Source organism: Paroedura picta, chromosome 8 (assembly GCF_049243985.1).
Source record: "Paroedura picta isolate Pp20150507F chromosome 8, Ppicta_v3.0, whole genome shotgun sequence".
Lineage (NCBI taxonomy): Eukaryota > Metazoa > Chordata > Lepidosauria > Squamata > Gekkonidae > Paroedura > Paroedura picta.
Window position 1 is genome coordinate 47,223,133 of NC_135376.1, and position 23,759 is coordinate 47,246,891.

A 23,759-nucleotide genomic window follows, 5' to 3' on the forward strand; every position below is an offset into this window, starting at 1 on the left:
GGGGGGGGGGACACACCATATAGGAAATGAGGCACCATTTCATCACTCTACCTGAGCAGCAAGTCGCCTTTTATAATTAATCCTAGCCATAATTTTTTCTTTTGCTTTCTGGATTGGGGTCAAGTACTTCTCTACTTTGATCTGTAGATAGAAAAAAAAATCACAGTAAGCTTTTCTGTGAGTAAATGATCACGGAACTCACTATTCTTTCTCATAAGCATAATAACTTTCTGGCATTTCCATGGCATCCCTACTTCACAGTGATGCAGGATTCTCTCACCCAAAAAGGGATTCTCTCTCGTCCTGTGGATTCTGCACCCAAAAAGATTCACATTTTGTAATTACAGAATACTCAAGTTCTCTTGATTTAGATTAGTTATCCTGGCAGACAAAGTAAACCCACTTGTGTACACACAGGCTGCAGATCAGCAATGGTCAAAGGGCAGAGAATAATTTGAAGGGACAGATTATTATTTCACTACTGAATCAAGCCAGGTCTGGGTCTAATACTTGAGAGACCACTTGGTAACTTTGTAAGACCATTACTCTTAACGGCATCTCCTATCTGAAGGTGGAGTCTCATGGCTGCTTTGCATTCATGAAGCTGCAGATTCTAGATTCTTGTATGACAAAGGGATGTCTTCAGGTTCCTGGTGGTCACTGAGTATAATTTCCAAACAAATACCACAGCCTACAAAATGCAGACACATCAGCAGCAGCACACTATAAGCCCTCATTCTGACGACATATTGTCCTTCCCTGGAACTGCAGTGACTCAGATCAAGAGCTGGGCTCTCTTCACCTCACTTGTCAAACATTCCATTCATTCAGGCTTCGAAGACTCCATTATATATTACACCTGCTGGACTTTTGGTTTAAGAGGAGGTACTTCTTTCTTCCTCCTCAGTAGGATATTTTCTTGGCTTACTGTAAGGTAGTAAGTTGATATAACCTTTTTTGAGAGAAGCACTTTGAGAGAAAGGAGCAAGTAGTCGCTGATTATCTCTGAATCTGAGGGATAGCAGAACAATTAACTAAGCAATAATAAAAAGGTACCTTAAAAACTCAACACATTTTATTCCAACCTAAATTTTCATGAATTAGAATTTAGATACTCTAGCGCAGTGGTTCTCAGCCTGGTGATCGGGACCACTTTGGGGTCAAACACCCTTTCACAGGGATCGCGGCAGGGCAAACAGCTTGGCCAGGGGGGGGTTACTATTCACACAACATCCTTGCTGGGAAGATTGAGATAGAGCATTTGTGTCTGGAGCAGTGGAAAAGAGTGAGATAGGCATGGTGGGACAAGAGGCAGAACTTAACTGAGAAACCCCAGAAAAAAACAATTTATATACAAGCATGAACAATGGATCTTCACACCATTGGTCAGTTTCAGTTTAATTTCTGTGAAAGAACACACATAATTTAATGGTTGGTGACACCATAACATGAGGAACTATATTAAACTATAAGCATTAGGAAGGTTGAGAACCACTGCTCTAGCCCAGGGGTAGTCAACCTGTGGTCCTCCAGCTGTTCATGGACTACAATTCCCATGAGCCCCTGCCAGTGTTTTCTGGCAGGGGTTCATGGGAATTGTAATCCATGAACATCTGGAGGGCCACAGGTTGACTACTCCTGCTCTAGCCCATGAAATCTTTTGCTGGAATACCAGCTGTATTCTGTGAAGGATTTCTGCTGAAGGAAGTGGCGATGACTTTAACTGATTCTATACTCCACTAGATGATGCTGTTCTTCATGCTGTTCCTGGAGGAGGGTCTCCTGTTCTCCAGAGAAGTATTACAGGAGGCATTTGGGGATGCAGCAGAAGGGGGCTGACAAGAATGTTGCAGAAATGTTTGGCAGGATCCAAGATAGCATTTTATGCATTCACATCACTTAAACCTCACCCAAGGTTGCTTACATCATTCATTTCTCCTTGTAAGACTTTAAAGTGACAGAAGTTTATTTTTGCTTCAAACCAGAAACAGAACTACCTCTCTGAATTATTAATTGGGTAATGGTCCACTATTCTATCATCTGCCTCCTATACCATCAAAATTCCTACCACCATCATCATCACCTCCTCCTCCACTTTGCTTAATGCCATTTTACCCGACTTCTTTCAGATTATCATGTAACAGTAGTTGGTAAACATGGGGACTTAGAAAGGAACTTGAGAGCACTCAACACAGGCTAATTTATTTGTGTGCTTTCATTACCATCTGGGACAGAGTATGCATTTCAGAGGACTTAAAATAATGGTTTTGCTTACAGTTACACTGTAAGGGTTACATCTTTCATGATAACACAAGGTTTAACAGATGAATATTGGTTTTCAAATTAAATTTTCACTACTAGTACCTAAGGTGAAAAAGATATTTTTTTCAAGATACCTCAGAGTCTAGGACTTTCAGATCTCGATCAGGGCTTTCATTATCTGTTAAAGTTGCTTCCCAGATTTCTTCCTGAATCTCCAGCTGGTTCAAGATCTCAGAAATCCTCACATTCCTTTCCTTAACACGTGCAATCTCTAACTCCTTCATTCGAGTGACTGAGTCAAATTCTTTATTAAAAGCAGTTTTCACATTATAAATAATGTCCTGAAATATCAGACAAGAAGATGGCAATATCTCAAGGTATACTGGTGAAACCCAGAGTCACATATTAAAGCTCATATGATGGTTAATAGCAGACCCGAAAGTAACAAAACAACCATGTAAGTCCATGAAGGCAACTGGAGTAACTGTAGGACAAGCCAATGGCTACACCGATCTCAAGTGATGCGACTGACTAACTATCCGGGAATCATGCTTTATTGGCTGTTGCTGCTTCAGATCAGTTGAAAAGAACAAGAAGGTAAGTTTCAGAGTAGAAACTCCAACTACACAGGTGCTTGGTCTGTAAGCAGATGTGGATAGGTGATATTTGGCTAGGGTTGATCAGTTGCTTTTTGGCAATTTTGAACCAAAGAGACTATTTCTATCAAGGCAGACTCAAAACTCGATTTGTAAAGTTTTTTTCACTCTGCTTTGAGAATATTATGACGTTTAAAACAATGCATGGTTTCAAACAAACGTTTTATCTAACAAGAAGTCGTGCCAGTTGTTCTTTCCCTATGGAGACAATATTTTGCTGTGCCCTCACTGCCAATAATGAATGCAGAGGCACTCATGATGGCAGCAGAGCACTTCACAGATTTATGCTCCACTAGCAGAAAAGCCTCTTGTATCTCTAAATACAACAGGCGCTAGGCCACTCCTGCCTGGACAAGGCAGGCTGGCCAAGACCTCAACGGGCCTTTTGGGGGGGGGGAGCACTGTGGGTCAGTCTGCTCGTCTTCCTGCCACCCTGGCAGCTCTACCAAGTCCTGGCAAGGTCATGGCTGGAGCTGCTTGGGGCAACAGGAGCACTGACAGGGGCTCCCTCTCCCCTCCTCCCCCCCCTCCCGGCCCACAGTCCCAGTCCCTCCGCCCTCCCTCCCAGCTCCTACTTATCAGGCTGGAACTTCTTCCAAATGGAAGAAGTTGGAGGGGAATGTGACCAGGGGTGGGACATCCTTCCTGACTGGCCACTCATTGGACAGACAGCCAATCAGAAATGGGGCAGCTGGAACAGCCAACCTGATCTGTGGTTAGGCTTTAAGTCTGAGCTCCTCCCAGCACCCCTTACCAGCTTTATTAACTTGTTTTGCCCAGTTGTTTTGCCCAGTATCCTCTCATGTCTACCATTTTCCTCCTCCTACACTGCCAGAGAACTCTTTTGCAGTTGTTTTTTTCAAGTAGATATATTTTGTAGTGCAATTATATACAGCAAATGCTGGTGGGGAAAAAAGACTGCATTGGGAATGATGGTCACAACTGAATATACAGAAGTGGTACCAATGTAGGCCAGGAGGTTTGAGAGCCAGAGAACAAATCCTCCTCCCAGAAGCAGCCATTAGCTAAACCAGGGGTAGTCAAACTGCGGCCCTCCAGATGTCCATGGACTACAATTCCCAGGAGCCCCTTGCCAGTGAACGCTGTCAGGGGCTCGTGGGAATTGTAGTCCATGAACATCTGGAGGGCCGCAGTTTGACTCCCCTGAGCTAAACGATGTCTGCATCCTAATGTTCTCAGATTACTAGAGGGTGGCTACATGTTGCTAACAAATACAAATGAAAAGGTACCCGTAATAATATAATCTGATTAATTTTCTCTTCCCGAGTGTGCATTTCCATTTGAGGATATAAAACAGATGTATCTGCACCAAAGCGAGAACTCAAGCTCCCTTCCAGAGCATGAATTGCTTCTTCATCCCGTTTCTCTCCTTCTTCTGCCTTCTCCCCTTCCTCTTTAGTGACTGGAATGTGAGACTCGAAATCAACAATGTCCCTTCGAAGCTGAATACAAATAAATATATATATTAAAAGGTTAAAATACACATACATAGAATATCACAATGAAAATATTGTACATGGTAAAGGTAAAGGTATCCCCTGTGCAAGCACCGAGTCATGTCTGACCCTTGGGGTGACGCCCTCTAGCGTTTTCATGGCAGACTCAACATGGTATAAACTATATGAAAATAATTAAAACTATTCAGGATTTAAAAGTCATCTTCTATGAGGACAGTGCATTATTAAATTTAGGTTTGGGCAAATTTGATTCGTTCACATAATTCATGTTGGGATAAAAGATTTTGATCATTTTGGGGAGCATGCATTTTTATTGGAAATACTTCCTCACATGCATGGCTCAGTTTGCAGGTGCTGTATGCCTTCGTGGTAAAATTTGCAATACAATACAGGAAAAGTATCACCATCGTAGTGAAGGGAAACTGAAGAGGAATTCTGGAGAGGGCAAATCCCTTCTCACAATGAACATGAACACAAGACGCTCCTTTACACGGAATCACTGTCAGTGTTGTCAGCTCAGACTGGCAGCATCTCTCCAGGTTCTTATGTTGTGATCTTCCACATCATCTACTACCAAGTGCTTTTAACTGGAAATGCTGTGGACTGAACCTCAGATCTTGCAGTCAAGGTAGATGCTCTCCAATGAGCCACAGCTCCTTCACATACAGTGCTTATGCTAATTTTGCTACCACAAAATCTTGTTGGAACCAACACTACAAAAAAAGAGCTGTAAATTCTAACTAAAGCAATAATCAAGACTGAAAAGAATGATGATGAACTGATAAAAGCATTTGTGGAAGAAGACACTCATCTTGATACTTTACAGTGCCTGTTTACAACAGGATATGGAAGAGGTCTATGTTTTACATCGGTATTGCAATGAACTTTGGCTGATGCATGAAATGGAATTAACTGAAAGCACAGGACAGAAATTAAATATTAACTACTGCCATTAAATTGGATTTAATGAATTTAGCTGTTTTATACAGCATCAGGGCTTTTAAATACAAACTTTGTTCAAATATACCCATGTCAACAAGGAGAACATCTGTTATCATAGAATCACAGAGTTGGAAGGGGCCATACAGGCCATCTAGTCCAATCTCCTGCTCAACGCAGGATCAGCCCAAAGCATCCTAAAGCATCCAAGAAAAGTGTGTATCCAACCTTTGCTTGAAGACTGCCAGTAAGGGGGAGCTCACCACCTCCTTAGGCAGCCTATTCCACTGCTGAACTACTCTGACTGTGAAAATTGTTTTCCTGATATATAGCCTATATCGTTGTACTTGTAGTTTAAACCCATTACTGCGTGTCCTCTCCTCTGCAGCCAACGGGAACAGCATCCTGCCCTCCTCCAAGTGACATCCTTTCAAATACTTAAAGAGGGCTATCATGTCCCCTCTCAACCTCCTTTTCTCCAGGCTGAACATTCCCAAGTCCCTCAATCTATCTTCATAGGGCTTGGTCCCTTGGCCCCAGATCATCTTCGTCGCTCTCCTCTGTACCCTTTCAATTTTATCTACGTCCTTCTTGAAGTGAGGCCTCCAGAACTGCACACAGTACTCCAGGTGTGGTCTGACCAGTGCCGTATACAATGGGACTATGACATCTTGTGATTTTGATGTGATGCCCCTGTTGATACATCCCAAAATGGCATTCGCCTTTTTTACCGCTGCATCACACTGCCTGTTCATGTTTAGTTTACAATCCACAAGTAAGTTAGAATGACCTTTCATTATAAGATCACCATAAAATGTATGCCTGTGGATGGGGAAAAGTTTTTGAGGAGGAAAAAAAATCTACCTTCAGATCTGCCTTTTCAATCTTCTTCAAATTTAGAATTTTCTGCAAGAAGCCTAGTTCTTCAGGGCTCCGTTCTTTCATAGGATAATTCTGTACTTCACACAATATGTGGAAGCTCTGTAGAAAGAACAAAGTACTATCCCGGTGAAATATCCAATTATTGCATGTTTTAAAATGCAAAATCAAAGATAGTGACAAGCGATATTAAAGAACTGCAGATGCTTCAAAATTAAAAGTTGGCTGAATGGTGCAATCCACTGGGAACATCTTCAGCATTGATCCAATGGTTATTAAAAATCACTCATGTCCTTGCGATGTTCTCGTGCATTTTAAGTAGGGATTGTTATATTTCCAGTATTCTATACGCTGTTATATACAAAAACAAAGCTGGACAAATGTCCTGAGCCTCCTGCTTAAAAAGGGCTTAAAACTGGGTTCTGAGTGTCCATAGTTCCCTCATTTAAAGAAGGCTATGTGCTCACAACTTTATTGGTTAAGTGTCCATGGGATTGCCGTTCTCTCTGTCTAAACTACCCGTTTAATGCCAGAATAGAAATAAGGGCACAGATAACTGCAAAAGCACTGTATTGTGCTTCTCCTGCTGAATAACCCAAACCACCGCATCACTATGCTTGTGGTTCACTCTTTTTACCTAGCCTAACCATTGGATTGTGACAAAATTTTGCTCAGGAGGGAAAATGACAATTTGCTAAAGGAGTTCTGTAACTATACAAATAGCAGTAGAATCCTGCTGACAACTCGATGTTTAATGGGTGTACATACTGTGAAATTAGTCCTGTGTTTTACAGATCCAAGAATTATATTTCTAACCTTTAAAACTTTACAAGTTTTAACTTTGGACAAAAGTGTGAATGAAAAGAACTTACTCTAACCGAGCGACCTTTAACAGACATGGCATTCCAGCAATCTTCTTTGAGGATCTCACGTAAATAGGCATTGGCTAGATTCTCCATCTCTATGTCCTTCCTTACCTTTTTTTTTTTTAACACCAAAGAAAGCAAATGGGGAAAGGGACATTACACTATTTTTCAGTATTGCTGAGGTAAAGCTAGTACTACTCATAGACATCACAGTATTTGCAAATTCCAGAAACATCCCAAATATTAACCCCACATCATTTCACAGGAGGAGAATGTAGAGTGGTAACTCAGAATATTTGACAAACTATATATCAAAATCATTCCCATCTTCCACCTCAATGGGACTTGGGTAGGTATATATGTAGTAGTTGTCAATAATGAAGCAAAGATCTTGAAGAATATGATTTCCATTGGCAATTTTCTTTATAAATACTTTTCTGTGAATCCTAAAGCTGAAGCCTAAGTACATTAACAGGCAGTAACCGGGGTCCTACCCACATCACCTCCATTTTTTCTTCCCTCAGACCCTTGCAGGTTCCATTTTACTTATATGTATCATTAAAAAAAACAAAAACAAAAACACTCTAAGCCTTTGATAATGACAGCAGTTACTATTCATTCAGTTAACAATAAGGCTACAATGCCAACCTGGAAAAGCATTTTACTGTTTTCACTCTCCCCACTGAAATGTCTTCTCCAAAATCTTAGTAATAAGTTATAAATATAGCTCCTTTCTCTCTCTACCACCACCTCTTTAGGCCTTTCTATGAATATAGACATCCAAAAATATAATAAAGTTATGCAGGAACCTATAATTTATGCAACTGTTTCTTCTTTAAAAATATTATAAAATAGATTTGGATTTCCTTGCTGCTACTTTTCAGACGTTTTTGATGCAGAAACCATGTTCCTTGTTTGTAGAGATACAATTTCTATATCACATACATTTTAAAGGAACTGAATGTAAAATTTGACAAACTGTAACTACACAGAAATCAGAACTGTGCAGTCTAGTGTTTCAGTGATGCATTTTTACAAATGTAATCAACTTCGTGCTATTAGTTCTAAAGAGAAAACTCCCCACCTTACAACATTTATACAGGATTTAGCTTTCCTGGTTCTCTCTCTTTGGCCCAGTGCTTCATTCTTGTATGTGATCAATCAAATGAAGCCCCCATCTCAACCCTATGTGTAGCGTACCCGTGCCACTTCTTTTTCACTTTGTATTTGTTGCCTCTCTTGTTCTTCTGTGTCCACGTTGAATTCTTGTTGGTCCAGTTTCTCAATTGCAGGTGCCTTTGCATTTTCATACATCATTTCCTGAATCTGTTTTTTTTTAAAGCAGAAAAGTATCAGTGATACAGAAATATATATCTGTGAACGGATTACATTTTGCACAAAACTGCAAGTACTTTGCTGTTTATGCAATAAGCATACACAGTCTGATGGGAAGACATATATTTCCAAACATGTGGAAGAAACACAGACCCCAGACTGCATCTTCTGTGTAAACACTTCGTGTTTTTCAAGCAAGTATCATATTACCCATGCAACTATATTAAAAGGCGCCTATAGAAAACCAGCATGGTGCAGAGAATGGCAGTTGAAGGTGGTAATCCCAAATAAATCCTTGCCTAGTATCTGGTTCTATGACCAATTAGGCACTGCAGCTGCTACACCGAGCTTCCATCGCGTCGGAGCCGAATGCCCCGCTTTCTCCCGATTATACACAAGGAGGAGCTTCCAGGGTGCACACTGGCTACCCTGGCACAATGGCCCCGCGCAGGCAATGTGGAGCCGGAAGTGCCGAGCATGCGCTGAAGCGCCAGCAATGGCAGTGAAGGGAAGATTGGGAGCATAGCTCCCCAGCAGTATGATGGTGGGGAGCAGCATGCTGCTCTCCCACCATGGTGGGGGTGGGGGGATGCCCCTGTCAGCTCCGTGGAGCCACGGAGCTGGCAGAAGCAAGAGATGGCCCTGCAGGGACGCCATTGGTCGGGGGAGGAGTCAGGCATGAATGTCCGGCTTCTCCGATTATGCACAGGTCTGGCCCGAGCCAGCCCTTGCCTGCACCCACTGCGATCCCCGGCCTGTGGAAGAACCCACATTCCTTTAATGCGGGTCTTCCAATGGCCTGGGTCAGGCCAGGCGTTGGATGGCGGTGACATCGGGCATAATCGGGGATTTTCCCCGAAGCACTGTCACCGCCACTTCGGCCTTTCTGGTCCGTGCATAATCGGTCTATGGGTGACTTTGAGCAAGTCACTTTCTTTCCATATAACCTACATCAAAGGATTGTCGCAGGGATAAAATGAGATAGCTCTATGAATTCTACCCACACTTTCCTCAAAGAATGGTAAGTTTCAAAATAAAAAATCACAGAATATATACTAGCTTCAAAGCCCGTTCCTAAGAAAGGGTCCCTTCCCCTGGCCCCTTGCCAGGCAGCTTAAGGTGGCTTTGGACCGCAGCTCGCAGCCAGATCAAGTGGGGTGGGCGAAGGTTGGGCAGCTCGAGACAGAGCTGCTTAGCAGGCAGTCAGCAGGCCGGGAGGCCCTCGTCAGCGGGCCCAGCATAGCAGGCCAAGAGGCCCTTGTTAGCAAGCCCTCCACCACAACACTTTGCCCAGAGCCCTCTCCCCTTTCCTGCTGCTGGCTCCAGGCACTGAGGCATCTGAGAGCAAAGAGGCTAGAATCCAGGGATGGAGGGCAAGAGCCCCAGGGGCAGGGTCAATCAGGGCAAAGCTGGCTGCACCCTGATTGGCCCTATTCTAACTTGGACAGTCCCACCCCCTCCTTTAGAGGCACGGGCTATTTTCAAGTAGTATGGTTGGTTAGGAAATGGGTTATTAAATTTGACCATGCCAGCAAACAGGCCTGTGTAAGGGGTGTATGTGCCACTTTTTGCAATGGGGACACTCAGTCTTTGACTCTAGCCTTTTTATCTAAGCCTTCTTACAAATCCTGGACATAGATATCTTTAACCGCTCCTGCAGAGTGGAATAAATAAAAGATTAAGCCCTAAGGGGGAGGAGAAAGGGCAGGCTCTGTCCGGGATAAAAACCTGGAGGGCTTAATCAGGAGCTGCGAAGCTCCTACAGCAGGCTCTTCTACAGCAGGCTTAATTTCTAGTCATTTTATATTAGGCAAACTTATTGTCCTGCCAACTGCAGAACCAGGGACAAGGGCTCAACTAAACATATGCTGACTGCTACTGCTGCTGTGCATATGGAGTAATACAGACCATTGATCACTTCATCTTATTCTGTGATCGATGGATTCCATTCAGATACTTCTGCATTATACAGATCCTGAGAAAATTGGTGTAATGCAGAAGTCTCTGAATGGAGTCCATCAATCACAGAATAATGAGCTGCCTGTCAAATTACTTTTGTTGGTAGACGCTAGTCTGGAAATAAGGCATTCTGTTGCCAAATTCTCAGCACTTACACGTTTTAATTTATGCTGTTATTTTAAGGTGTATTGCTCTGTATTTAAATACTGCATCTGTATTGACTCTACTCAAGACCTTCGGACAGAGGAGCAGAATAACAAAGGAAAGGAAATTGTCTCCCAAACTTCATAAAAAAGAAATTGGATGTGTGTGTTTGTAAAATAATTGTAATTTTTCCATCCCAGTATCTGCCACACTGCTCTCACTCCTCATTTGGGCAATCAGCCTGCAAGCAGACCTAAATCAAAATGGTTTTGTGGAGAGAAACCCAGCCTTCATGGTGGGGATCCTTCACTGCGCTCCCTCTCTCAGGAGCCTTGGAGGTGGGGTCTTTTCCTCTAATCATTGACATCTGGGTTAAACCCCCTTCTTTTTCCAATTTGACACCCAGAGGAGCAACAAACAATGTTTCTGTAATACTGGCCATGACAAGGCATGCAAGGAAGAATTCAGTCTAGACTAATATAAGTATGTATAAAAACCACAATGTTATGAGCAATGTCATCATTCCCCCTCATGGCTATAGGCAAGCTGAAGAGAAAATATCTTTGCCATGCCCCCAAGCAACAGCCTGAACATTCTTCAACTCTTCACCTTTTTACGGAGTTTTTTAATTCCCTGTTTCACTTCTTTTCTCTTATCAGCAAACCTGGCAGTTTCTTCCTTGATAGCCTGGCATGTATCAGAGAGACGGACAGCAGAGAGAAATAGCAGAAAAGACCAAAATACTAGTTAACAATGGGCTTGGATACATGAAGCAAAAACACAGGTAATAATGTGAAAACAATCTTTCCATCTATTGCTTTCATCAAGAAGCAGTTCTGCAGCATCTTTATTTCTTTGATGCTTAGAATCAAAGCTGTGTCTAGCAGCAGACTGGGCCCACCCAACAATTGAGCAAGATAGGAGTTTATAGACAGGCACAACTGAAATAGAAAGTAGGGCAGCAGCATATATACAATCTCAGTGGCTTGACTTCCCTAATTCAATATCGCTCCCTCAGCTGCTTGACTTCTCTAATTCAAAATATGCTAAGAGATGAGGCCGAGAGAGGTTAGGCTAAGAAAGAAGGCCAAGCTAGATGATAGTGTAGTCCCGAATCTGCCACAATGACACAGCACATTTTAAAGCCTGTTTTTCAAAAAAAGAAAAAGAAAAAACTTTTAGAATTGCTGTGGGGACCCCATCCTGCAGAGACACGAAAGGCTCCTGTCTCCCCAGCCATGTCATTTTCAAGACACGTGGTATTGGCTACTTTGGCCCAGTGACTGGCCCAAGGACATCTAACTAGCTTCCGTGGCAGTGTGGGGACACAAACCAGGATCTCACAGATTCTAGTCTGTTATTCTAGCTGCTATACCATGCTGGTTTTTAAAAACAGGCTTCTGCACAGAGCAGTGTGACAGAAAACAATAATTCTATGTGCAATTGAGACTTGGCAGTACCTTCTCTGCTTTCTGATCTAACCATGTAGCTTCAGAACGTTTTTCTTGAGTCAGAAGGAAATACTCATCCTCCTCTTCGATTTCAACACTTGAACCCCTCTTAAACTTTATCTGAAATTAATTCAAGCAGATTATGTTATCCTCTGATAATTCCCTGAGACCTAATAGTTTTCAGCATCTGATTTTTAGCAGTTTAGTAGACTGAATTTTAATTGGCTTTAATTTGTTTTTTTTCCTTTTATTTCTGTTACAAATGCCAACAGTTTGAAATAAATGCTTAGGATAAAATAAACTAAATACTGCAGTGATTGAACCTACACACCCTCAGAAAAAGAGTTGTCAATTCATGTAGCACTGTCTGCCAGGATTATTGCTAGACCTGTACAAAAATTATTGAATGCATAAGACATACATTTTTTTTAGAAAGTACTGTTTCTAATTAGAAGCTGTTGTTTTTTGTTCCACTTTGGCTCTTGCTCGATGCTGTAAATTCTTGCCACCTTTTCCTTTACTTCAGAAAGGATTCTGAACTACATTAAGTGCTGGATCTGACAACACTTTCCACTCAAGCTGTCAAAAGTATTTTCAACATGGAACAGGTTTGTGTAGTTTCTCCATTGCCAGTTCTGCCAGTTCACCACAGTAGAAAAACGGATTCCATATGGCAAAAATAGCCATTGCTCTCTTCCCCCTACCACTAGGGCTTTTTGAATAGTTTAACAGCTTATATAAATTTCCAGATTTTTTAAAAAGAAGTGATCCAGCTCTTTTCACAGGTAAGCAGGACAGACTGACAATTCGTGGTCTCTCTCTTATGTATACCCTTCCCTCAAGGAGCTCAAAATGCATAAAATGGGGTTATCCCAGTTCATCCTAAATAATTCTGTGAAGTAGCTTTGGTTGAGATAGTGATTATATCTGTTAGAAGAAACTGTTTATCCAGTTGTTTCCCAACTCTTAAGCACTCAACACATTTTCACTGCACAATCTGATACATCCAAATCTGTAAGACCTGAGAATCACTTTGGAAGAGTGCAGAGCTTAATGGCCCTCCTGATATCATTGCCCATTCTGGCATACTGCTCAGAAATGTATTCTCCTTGAAAATATAGTTGCTTAAGTTGCTAAGAAGATAATTCCCAAAGTCAACTGCATCCTTCAATTTGCGCTCACTGATCCTCCTGGAGAAAAACAGAAAAACCAAGAGAGCAGAAACCTCATAGAATTGCACTGCCATGATTAATAGGTCAAACAAACATTTTTACACTCTCATCCTATTTGTGTTTACTCAAAAACAAGCATGCACAAGATTGCATCCTTAATTATTTATTTTATTTGTTCATACCTCAACCGGGACCCAAAGTAGCTTACCTCTTTCTCTCCTTCATTTTATCCTCTGTGGGGTAGGTTAGGCTGACAGTATGTGACTAGTCCAAGGGCCCAGTGACTTTATTAATCCTTTAAAATCCCCACTTCTGTGACACAAGTGGGGATTTGAACCTGGGTCTCTGAGACATTCTTAACCATTACATCAAACTGGCTCTCAAATAATCAAATTGACTAGTGCTGATAAACGTAACTAAATTCTTGATAGCAAAGAATCCCAAATTCTTCCCAGAGGTTTTTTTTACCGTAATCTGGGAAAGGGCTGCTTTATCTGTCTTTCTCCCAGGAAAGCTCCTATGCACAGACCCTGCAAGCCCTAGGTAGCAGCCGACTGTACATTTTGTGCCAGTGAATAATACAGAAATTTCTGCTGAAATAGAACAGAAGTCCAGTGGCACCTTAAATATTTTAAATAATAATTATATTCTAGCATATACAATGGACTCTTGTAACATTTTGGCTAATTATTTAAACTCATCTCTAGTACTATAATCTATACTCATATGCCCCAAATAAACAATGGCCCAGATTTCATTATACATACCACTCCACACACACAAACATACAGAACATATTGTCTCTATAAAAGAAATCCAGAGGGACTTGCGTATCAAGTGGTTTCAGTACCATGTATTATATGGCACAAAATATACTGCAAAAAATGTTGTGCATTTAGTCATTTAGTAATTCAACCTTGATACCTGTTATAAATGTAATCCTCCTCCTATATGTTTGGTATGCCCTCTTTATACAAGCAACAACTTTGTACTGTAAGTAATGCAACATTTTGCCAAATTTGATATCTTTGTTGATTCTTATTACGTGCAATACTTTTATGCCCTGAATAGTTAGGTTCATACATACTTCCATTTCATCAAAACAATTGCTCCATCCAAACCGCTGGTGAGTAAGAATTGGCCATCCAGTGAGAATGCCAGTGACCTGATTCCAAGTTCATGATACGAATGACAGAGCTCACGAGCTAGAATGTCCTTTGAGAGAGGAGAGAGAAGACAAGAAATAGCACAGGCTGTTAGGAGAAGGGAGATAAATTTTGCTGGAGAGGGATGGTGCTGGACAGAGGAAATGTGAAATCCTACAGCCTGCAAGATCCATGGTTAAGAGATGAAGAACATAATGTGTTGGCACTGTCCCAATAATTTTCATGCAATGTAGCTCATCTCACCAAAGAGCTTGAGAAGACTTGCAATTAAAAACTGAAATACATAACAAAACTTTGAGTAGCTCTGTTTTAGGGGATACCTGGCAGCCATGTTTACCGTTAAGAAGGCAACATTTATTGGCAGATGGAAGTCTATGAATAGACAAAACTTTCTTTGAGTTACATCTTGCTCACAAACTGGCCTTTATTTAGACTATAGGCCTTTATTTAGACAACATAACCATGCTGACTCAATGCTGCTGTGACCTTCCTTCAGACTGGACTACTGTGCTTTTTGCAGGGCTGCAGAGATCTACTGAGAATGACACACAGAATTACCAAAGATGTAGCATCATGGATAATTAATACTCCACTTTCAGCTATTGAAGCTAGCCATTTGCCGTGGGGTGACAAATGCAGGAAAGCTTGTCCAAACTGTTTGCTGGGTACCCTCTTCTCTGATTTCATAATTGGTGAATCTTTCCAGCTTACCTGTGAACCAAGCAGATAATACCAAGTAATAGACACAAAGGTGATAGTATTAAAGGATGCTCGTATAAAATGGAATGAAAAAAGCCATACTAAACTGTATACAAACTAGCTAATAACAGTGCTTCCTATTCATATTCACCATGCCTTCAGAACTAAGGGTTCTCTGATACCTTAAAGGCTAATGAATTTATTATAAGCTTTCATGAGCTACAGTCCACTTTATCAGATGCAAGCCTGACACCAGAGAAGCTTCTCCTCTCCTTATCTAGGGACATAGCTCCATTCTCTCTTTCAACTCCACTTATGTACACTTCAAAACACACCCTCAGATTTTCAAACCAACACATTGCTTATTAACTATTCCATTTACCACCTTCCTTGTCAATCCTTTATCAAACCCATTCTTCTCTTTTCAGCTCTATTAATGAGAGACAGACTTTGCTCCTTCTGTGTTCTATATCCATGCTGCTATTACATAAATGTTAATGTTTATTTAGGCCTAACAATGGAATCCTTTCACCTGCAATTCATATTTGGCACTGTCCCACCTTTTGTAACCTGGTGAAGATGGCCTTATTTATCAGGGATTTTAATTTGTGGTTAGATCTGATCCTCTGCCTCTGGCACTAAGAGCAATTGCACAGTTGTGTCTGGTTGTATTCATTGCAGTTTATTCTGCTGATGCAAAAACACCACAGCATTTCATCGTTTTTATACTGTTCATTATTTTTTGCCCTTGATGGATACTTTACAGGGGTCTGTTGTGTCACCACAGAATAGAAATGTGGCATGGGCCAGGACTCTGACCCTGCTGGCAGGAAGGAATCTAAAGATTCCAAGGAAGAGGAAGTCAGGATCTCAAAGTTAAAGCAGGAGGAAGCAGATACTTCTTCAGAGATCCTTTGGGGGAATGGAGGAGTACCAATAGGCACTTCATATCACCCGTTCCTGAAGAAGTAGCTTGACTCTATTCCATTCTTTGAACACTGAGAAGACATCCAGCCCCCTCTCCCCCCCCCGCCCCAATGATTGGTAGCTCCAGCAGTACTTATTGAGCCCTGAAAACAAAAGTAGCCTCATTCCCACTTGAACATTCTAATGTCTGGCCCCTTTTAATTCATCAATAGCCCTTTTCTCAGAGGCAGAACATGAATTATACAATTACCTGCAGAAGTATTCTCATTTGGCTCTAGACTAACATTGAAGCAACCCACAAGAGGGTCTGTGTCCCACAGAACTACAGCAAGCTACAAGCTTTATGTTTGCTAGCTGCCCCCTCACTGCTATGTCCTGCTTTATCCTGCCTGGCCTAGCTCACCCTTGCTTCCTTTTGCTGATGCTATTCTGCTACCCCTGCTTCGGGATAACAGCATTTTCACATATATGCTGGCTACAAATAAATAAACAAATGGAGGAATCAAGAAGTACTAGCTACTGATTAAGTCTCAGCAATCTTGCCTCTGTTCTGAAGGCCCCTTGGACCCTGGGATGCAGTGTGCATACACAGGACTCCAGTCCCTACCAAAGCTGTTATTGTTACAAATGAAGTTCTCGCAATTGTCCACTCCCCACCTCTGGTAATACAAAGTGAGAGAGCATTGAAAAGAACCCCATTTGTAGTATGAATGCCATTCAGAGATTGAGAATCATAGGCCCTGCCATGAGTGAGTGATGTCACTTCTCCAAGAAAGGAACTGGAGGACTGACCTTTCACCAAATTTAATATGCTGGACACTGAGATTTCTCACAAAATGTCCAGCTTGGATTTTTTTTCCTGGGGGGGGGGGAGACACTGTTCTTAAGGCTGGTCAATAGTAAGGGAATAAAGCAAGGGCTACAGAAGGTATCTAATCTGTTGACACAGTAATCAACAACATAATGGTGCACAACCTGCTTGAAAAGTATATAAAGCTTTATTTCGGAATTAACATATTTGATAGAGAAAAGGAGAGACAGAATAGATTTCTAATGACAGCTCTAGCTGAGAGGGTTAAGACCGAGTGAAGCACTTCTGAGAAGAAGGGGGAAATTGCCCTCAGAGTAGCAATCTGGAGACAGACAAGGGCCTAGTCTGCACACAATAGATAAGGCACTTTCAATGCACTTTAGAAGTAGATTTTCCTGTTCTGCACAGGAAAATCCAGCTGCCAAAGCACATTGAATGTGCATTATCTACTGTGTGCAGACTAGGCCAAGGAATGGCACTTAACACAAGAGAAGGTGCTGACCACACTATTCTATCTAATTTTCTTCTTGCTGCCCCCAGTACATCAGACATTGTCTTTTCCAACAGGATCCTGTTTCAGAAAATTTGTTTTGGTTATTATTAAAAGAAGCAAAATTGATTAACTGTTCTCTTGTGCCACACAGTCATACCTTCGAAGCAAAATGGTATTTACAGATGAAAGGGGCATGACTAGTATAGCCATACACAGTGGTGTCCTTCCGCTTGACCAGCGAATTCAGAGGGAATTCTAAGTCATAAGAACGCTTCCGAATAACCTGGTCCTTCAACAGACCCCTTTCACTGATACACTCCTCATTATCTGCAGAGTGACAAAATAACCACAGTGGGGAGGGGAGGTAGAAGACAGCATGCAATTCTATATTAGTATTTTTCCCTCTTAAAATATTAGTTGGGATGAAAATATAGAAGCTGTTTTTAAATATATCAATAACACTGGATAGGGAGAGAGTGCAGCCTGCATGGTTTTGAATTGGGAGATTCTCCATGCATACTGAGCACCATATACCCACACAGTAATTTCTTTAAACATAACACTCATACATTCCATAGGTTGGTGTGATTTCCCCTTTGCTGATGTGGCTGTCAATACAGTGAAGCACGGGGGAAATACTATTTGATCACTGAAAAATAGAACTTAAGAAACAGAAGATTCCATACTACCGTGTTACCATATCCACATATCTGAAAAAGCTATGGGTCAACAGAAATGAGAACATGGTAAATTACTTTGGCACTTCTCTTTCCATCCTCCTTTTTAGTGACCTGTAAATGGATCAGTATTGAAGGTGACCACATGGTATAAGACTTGAAAAAAAAAATTTCCTTTGTTGCTTTCTTTATGGGTTCTATTATGCAAGATAGTCAAAGTTGTCTAAGCTCAACAAGAAAAGACAGCAGCCATATATTGTTATCTTAACACAGACTAAATAAAGCCGTAAGGGCTGTGTGGGAGGAGTTAGGGCGGGCCGATTGGCCCGCCCGATTCCCACCCTAGTGACAAGGAAGCAACTTGCCGGCGGCCTGATGCGACGGAGGCGCGAAGCGCCTCCGACGCGTCAGGCTGCCGCTCAAGGGAGCCCCCGGCAGTCGCGCAGAGCGCGGCTGCCGGGGGCTCCCTGCCCGGCGGCTTGACGTGGTGAGAGGCTTGACGCAGCAGAACCACCGGCCTCTCAAAACACACCGCTGCCTAAAGAAGATGGCCGCCGGCAAGAAGACACCGCAAAGGAGCTGCCCGCCATCGCTGCAGCCCTCTCAACGGTAAGCCACCTTTCCTCACCCTGCCCTCGCCAGTCCCTCGCTCTCCCCCCCTGCTAGCGCCCATTGTATTTGGGATACAATGGGCTTTTTTACTAGTAAGATAAATAAAAATTGTTAGTACAGGCCAAAACTGTGCAATATTTACCCAAGATGATCCTTAGAGGAAGGTTGAACACCTCCACTCTTGCCCTCTTGATGTCTGGTGGACAAAGAAGTGCAATAACTTCAGATGCATCTTTCTCTACATCATAGAGTGAAGTTAAGTCAATAATCTCATGGGATAACACTGCAGTGAAAAGGAAATCAACATTTCAAACTAGGCATTAATGTATTTCTTATTACTGAGTGTAGTATAGGCAGGGTCTTTGGAAAGTCAACTGTAGTAAATTGAGGTGTTTATAATGGCTATAGCTGACACCTTGCACCCAGTTTTGTGTGTGTATCACTGAACAGAGTCTCTTTACATATGATAACTTCCCTGCAGAAGTTTCACTTCTCTTAACAACAACAACAAAAACAGTTATATATTAAAGAGCATTTTGGTCCTAGCTGAAGACACCACCAAGAAACTGATGTGGTTATAAGACAGCCCCTCAAAATCTTGACAGCAACATAAAAAACATTTGGAATATGCAAATTATTATGTTTATGTTCTGCCATAGTGTTCAGGAGCTCTTCTAGGGCTGTATCACACAGGTAGATTTATTTTTTATAGCTGAAATCAAAGATTATCAGGATTCTAGCTAAAATCCAGAGCCTCAAGAAATTGCCTTTAAGTAAAATTTGCATTGGATGAGATATTACTTAAAGTTAAACAGAAGTATCTGCAGTAATATCTATGGCTTCTAACCAGCATGATTTTAAAAACATGAACAAGAAATCTTAACAGTTACCATTCAGAGTTGTTATGCATGTCATACAGGAAATAATTATCCAAGAATTTTGTATATATACCTATGTATCCAAGAACCTGGAATAAGCTTGAAGGTCGGGCATTTAAAATAAAGATATAACCATCTGAAGTTCCTGTTATAAGAAACTGACCACTCTGTTCATAGCTTTAAAAAGAGAGGAAAAAACAAAAACAATATATTAAAATATAACCACACTGTTTGACTTGGAGTATATGATGATACCCAATCTTCAAACTTTGCCTAGAGACTTACACCCTACAAACTTCTTTTACTCTCCTCCCTATATTTTTACATTTTTTTCATTGACACTCTGAGGACCACTTAGTGTTCTGGATGAGGGCAATACTTGGACTCCCAGCATTAAACTGGCCTATCATGAGGGGCTTACAGGTCTGAAGGAAGCATACAGTAGGCTTGATGAAAAGCAATTATGAAACAGGTTTATTTCAGTGGTATGCATGGCCTGGTGTGCCTTTGTTTTCCTTTTCTTCAGCTCTCTCAGTATTGCAGTAACAAAATTATTAAAGAGCTGTGTTCTGAGCACATAACAGTTACATAGCAGGTTTCTTGTTTGACTTATTCAGGCAAGAACTGCATCCAAGTCCTACCTACGTTCAAAATACATAGTCCCTAATGGACTCCTTTCTTAAACCAATAGACCTCTTAATCCTTTTCACATCAAAATCCAACACCCCTCAGTTCTATCATTTGGACAGTAGCTAAACTAACAAACCCTTCACTTTTCCCCCTTCAACATTCCAATCCATCATTTGAAAGCAATCATTTGAGACTCCTGGAGTGGAACACATGGTAGACTACTATTTATTTACTTACTTACTTACTTACTTACTTACTTACTTACTTACTTCATTTCTATCCTGCCCTTCTCCCCACTAGGGACTCAAAACAGCTTCCACTGATTTCCTCACCTCCATTTTTTGTTTACAGCTACCCTATGAGGCCAGGTTAGGCCAAGAGTGAGTGAGTAGTCCAAGGTCACGCAACATACTTCCATGGCAGAGGTCTCCAGGTCTCCCAGATCCTAGTGTGACACTTTACTCACTATCCTACACTAGGTCTCTTTACAGTCTAACAAATTCTGGTTCCAAATCTTTGTAAGATGGTATACTAAGTTTTGAACTCAGACTGAAGTTATAAATCAATGATGGTGATCCCAGGCCTCTAGGAATCTGCAGAATACTTTCCAGTCCAAATTCCTGTATGAGTTCAACTCTCTGGGCCCCACTAATGGTTTTGTAATTCTTTTAAGTCAAATAGGGTAGAAGTAGGAAGTTTAACCATGTTGGATGGACCTGCTGGTTCATTAACAAAAGGATTATGTGGGTTGCCAAAGTGGCAGCGGGTAACATCTTATGATAGGCACTAGATTCAGAGCCTGTTCATGAGAAAGGCTCCCCCCCCACTGCCCTGGCCACCCAGCAGACACATATTGTGGTATTGTCCCCGGGTATTGTCCCCGGGTGCGGTGTTTCTGGGCTCGGTGGGAAGGCCTGCTTCCCCCCCCCGACGGCGGCACGGCCTTTCCCTCGGGCCTAGAAGCACACCCAGGTATGCTTCTAGGCCTGAGGGGAAGGCCTCCTTCTTTACTCACGGTGTCCTGCTGCTTCCCCATTTCTGGCCTGTCCTGGTGAGGGCCTAGAAGCCTTTCTGGCCTGTCGTGGTAAGGGCCTAGATTGTGCCTTCCCCCAATTGGTTAGAACTGCTGTCTGTCCTGGTGATGGGACAATCGTAAGGCGCTTATGGTTTGTGGCTGTTGTCATTTCCTAGATCCATACCACTTCTGTCCTGGTCCAAAGAGGTGTGCAGAAGTGCTGCTTCTGGAGTCTGTCTGGGACTCTGCTGCATAGCACTGCCCCTCCCTCCATACATACACCTTGTTCCAACACAGAGCACAAAAGGCCTTTGGAGCTTGTCTTGGACCTGACATGGGTGGCATGGAGAATACATGGCCTCCACATCTGTACCACAGCACCTCTGCAGTCTATGTCGGGCCAGTGTGGCAATCTGTGAAGTCTGGACCAAGACAGCATGGCACTAGAAGAAAGGGCAACAAAGTGCCTTGAGCAGGCCTTATCTCTAGATGGTTCAGAGAACAAATCTAAGATCTCTGCCTTCTAACTAAAACAACCTTCTAATAATTGAAAGAACCAAATTAATTTTGGCTTCCTGAATGGAAACTTTAGGACTGGCTGCCAAGCTTGTCCTCTTAGTCAAAATGGCAATGGATTACAATTGCAAATCAAAAGGAAAGGTAATTCTACACTACAAATGACTGGAAACAAGCCAGTGAAACATTTACACCTAAAAGTAGGCCGCTTCTACACAGGAGCTCAAATATATGCCCCTGCCATAGAAGCAGCAGTAAATAAAATAGTAGCAGGTGAGATTGGTGGCTGTATGCCCTGTCCCCATAACACTCACTCTCTGCCCTCCTCCAGCTTCCTTTGCCCCGTTCTTCCATGGCACCTATTAACAAGAACAAAAGATTGCGCTGCCCAGTACCCATGGCCTGACATCTCCCCACACCCTCTCTGGCTGATCTACACTGCCTGGACAAAAAAAAAAGGGGGGGGGAGGAAATGCGGAGAATCATTTTGAAGGGCACAGCTTAGTTGTATTGGCTGCATGTCCAGTGTCCACACACCTAGACATGCTCATGCTGAGCAAGGATGTCATATAGAAGCCCAAAATTCTAGGGGCTTTCTTGGTTCTTTGTGTGTGAGGGACAACCCCTGTGTGGAAGCAGCTGTAGTCTGGATGAAAAAAGGAAGACTCTTTTAGCAAACCTTAAACAGCATATTTGCATAGGGTAGCCAACTGACTTGATAGCAATTAACACACAGCACACACAAATTTAGCATATGATTGAAAGCTAAAGCATTTTAGGTTGCCACTGGGACAGTCAAAGAAAAGACAACATTTACATAAACGTTTACAATAAACAGCATAGCTTAAATTAGGAGAGGGAAGGCCTTGAATGTTTAGATGAAACATAACAGGCTAATATGAATAAACCTTTTAAATGCAGGTAATTAAAAAGCTGTTATTCTGTGACAGTGTGATTTGGGCATGCCTAGGCATGTGTCAAGTTATTAAAGTGGTAACGGCATTCTCTGGAATCATGTATTGGATAGTCACACAACCATGGAGTGAAGTGGAATAAAGATAACCCCAGTTTCAAAAACACTTATGAAGACCTGTTCAGGTTACTACTTATCTCCCCTCCCTGCTCCTACTACTTACTGCAATAATTGCACAGGACGTTGAGTAAGTAGAACTCGGTGGATCACCTTAGGAAGCATGACATCTGTAACATCTATGAAGAAGATGCAACCTCCATTAGTTCCCACTGCCACACAGTCAGAGGACAAACTGCAAGCCATCGCGGTGGCCTAGGGAGTGAAGAGACGACATTTTGTTGCGTTTTCAAGGCAACGAGTGTCCAGAGGGGGCTTGACATTGCCTGACTCTGTCATGACCCTGGTAACTTTGGAGGTCTCCCTTCCCAATACTGACCAGAGCCAACCATACTTAGCTTTCAAGATCAGCCTAGCTTGGACTATCTAGGTCAGGGCTTTAAGAAATAACCTTTATAAAACCTTAGTTATGTACACAGTGCTTTTGTGCACAGTCCTGTTGGAGCTATTCTCACAGAACAGTCCTGTCAGAGCTTGCTCAGCCCCACCTACCTCACAGGGTGTCGGTTGTGGGGAGTGGAAGGGAAGGTGATTGGAAGCCCCTTTGAGACTCCCTCAGGTATTGTACCCTCAGGGTACAAAACCCAACTCTTAAATTCTTCTTAAAATTCTTCTTTAAACATGCTCCCAAGAAAGTGTTTCTGGGAAGCTCAAAGTCAAGCATGAACCAAAAAACTGTGAGCTCATACTACATTCCAAAAAGAGTTACTTGATGTGTATATCAAAATCATTCTAGCTCTGCATTGAACCAACTGGTTTGATGGCACCCAATAAATAAACAAATAACTTTAAGCCTTAATTGCAGCTGCAAGCTCCATGTGTGCATACCAGGGTGTGCAAAGATATCTTGCTGATACAAGCTCCATCTTCTGTCTGCCAAATATGCACCTCTCCTGATTCTGCTACAGACTATGACAGAGAGAGAGAGAGAGAGAGAGAGAGAGAGAGAGAGAGAGAGACTGTGAACAATAAGAAGGTTGGCTGTTATGAAACATAAAGGCAGTTGGAAAATGAGCTATACTTGGCACACTGTTCTACTTGTTTTGTGTGAACTTATTTAAGGGCCAAAACAGATGTAATAGTGGCACACCTTTATGTAAAAAG

General features: G+C 42.1%; 2 protein-coding genes across 4 annotated transcripts in view; one reads left to right on the plus strand and one right to left on the minus strand.

Annotated features, from left to right (window-relative positions):
• The window catches only part of SFR1 (SWI5 dependent homologous recombination repair protein 1), a 39,451-nt gene extending 26,479 nt beyond the window's left edge, over nucleotides 1-12,972 (plus strand). Inside the window, exons 5-6 of one of the 2 annotated variants that reach the window (XR_013233571.1) lie at nucleotides 11,178-11,302; nucleotides 12,496-12,972. Coding sequence is in view for 1 of the 2 variants with exons in the window: in XM_077349652.1 (XP_077205767.1) it covers nucleotides 11,178-11,201 (24 nt within the window). In the remaining variant the exon portion in view is untranslated. Of the gene's footprint in view, nucleotides 1-11,177; nucleotides 11,434-12,495 lie in introns of those variants that run through there. The other variant, XM_077349652.1, reaches the window with a different exon arrangement.
• Nucleotides 1-23,759, minus strand: part of CFAP43 (cilia and flagella associated protein 43) — a 65,448-nt gene that overhangs the window by 23,141 nt on the left and 18,548 nt on the right. The window contains exons 11-26 of one of the 2 annotated variants that reach the window (XM_077349645.1): nucleotides 23,484-23,564; nucleotides 22,702-22,850; nucleotides 19,478-19,581; nucleotides 18,669-18,809; nucleotides 17,395-17,564; nucleotides 14,866-15,018; nucleotides 14,229-14,356; nucleotides 12,991-13,159; nucleotides 11,979-12,089; nucleotides 11,128-11,205; nucleotides 8,281-8,406; nucleotides 7,087-7,191; nucleotides 6,200-6,316; nucleotides 4,169-4,381; nucleotides 2,397-2,603; nucleotides 52-141 (exon numbers count right to left, since the gene is read on the minus strand). In XM_077349645.1, the coding sequence (XP_077205760.1) occupies nucleotides 52-141; nucleotides 2,397-2,603; nucleotides 4,169-4,381; nucleotides 6,200-6,316; nucleotides 7,087-7,191; nucleotides 8,281-8,406; nucleotides 11,128-11,205; nucleotides 11,979-12,089; nucleotides 12,991-13,159; nucleotides 14,229-14,356; nucleotides 14,866-15,018; nucleotides 17,395-17,564; nucleotides 18,669-18,809; nucleotides 19,478-19,581; nucleotides 22,702-22,850; nucleotides 23,484-23,564 (2,142 nt within the window). The remainder of the gene's footprint in view (nucleotides 1-51; nucleotides 142-2,396; nucleotides 2,604-4,168; nucleotides 4,382-6,199; nucleotides 6,317-7,086; nucleotides 7,192-8,280; nucleotides 8,407-11,127; nucleotides 11,206-11,978; nucleotides 12,090-12,990; nucleotides 13,160-14,228; nucleotides 14,357-14,865; nucleotides 15,019-17,394; nucleotides 17,565-18,668; nucleotides 18,810-19,477; nucleotides 19,582-22,701; nucleotides 22,851-23,483; nucleotides 23,565-23,759) is intronic. The other variant, XM_077349646.1, reaches the window with a different exon arrangement.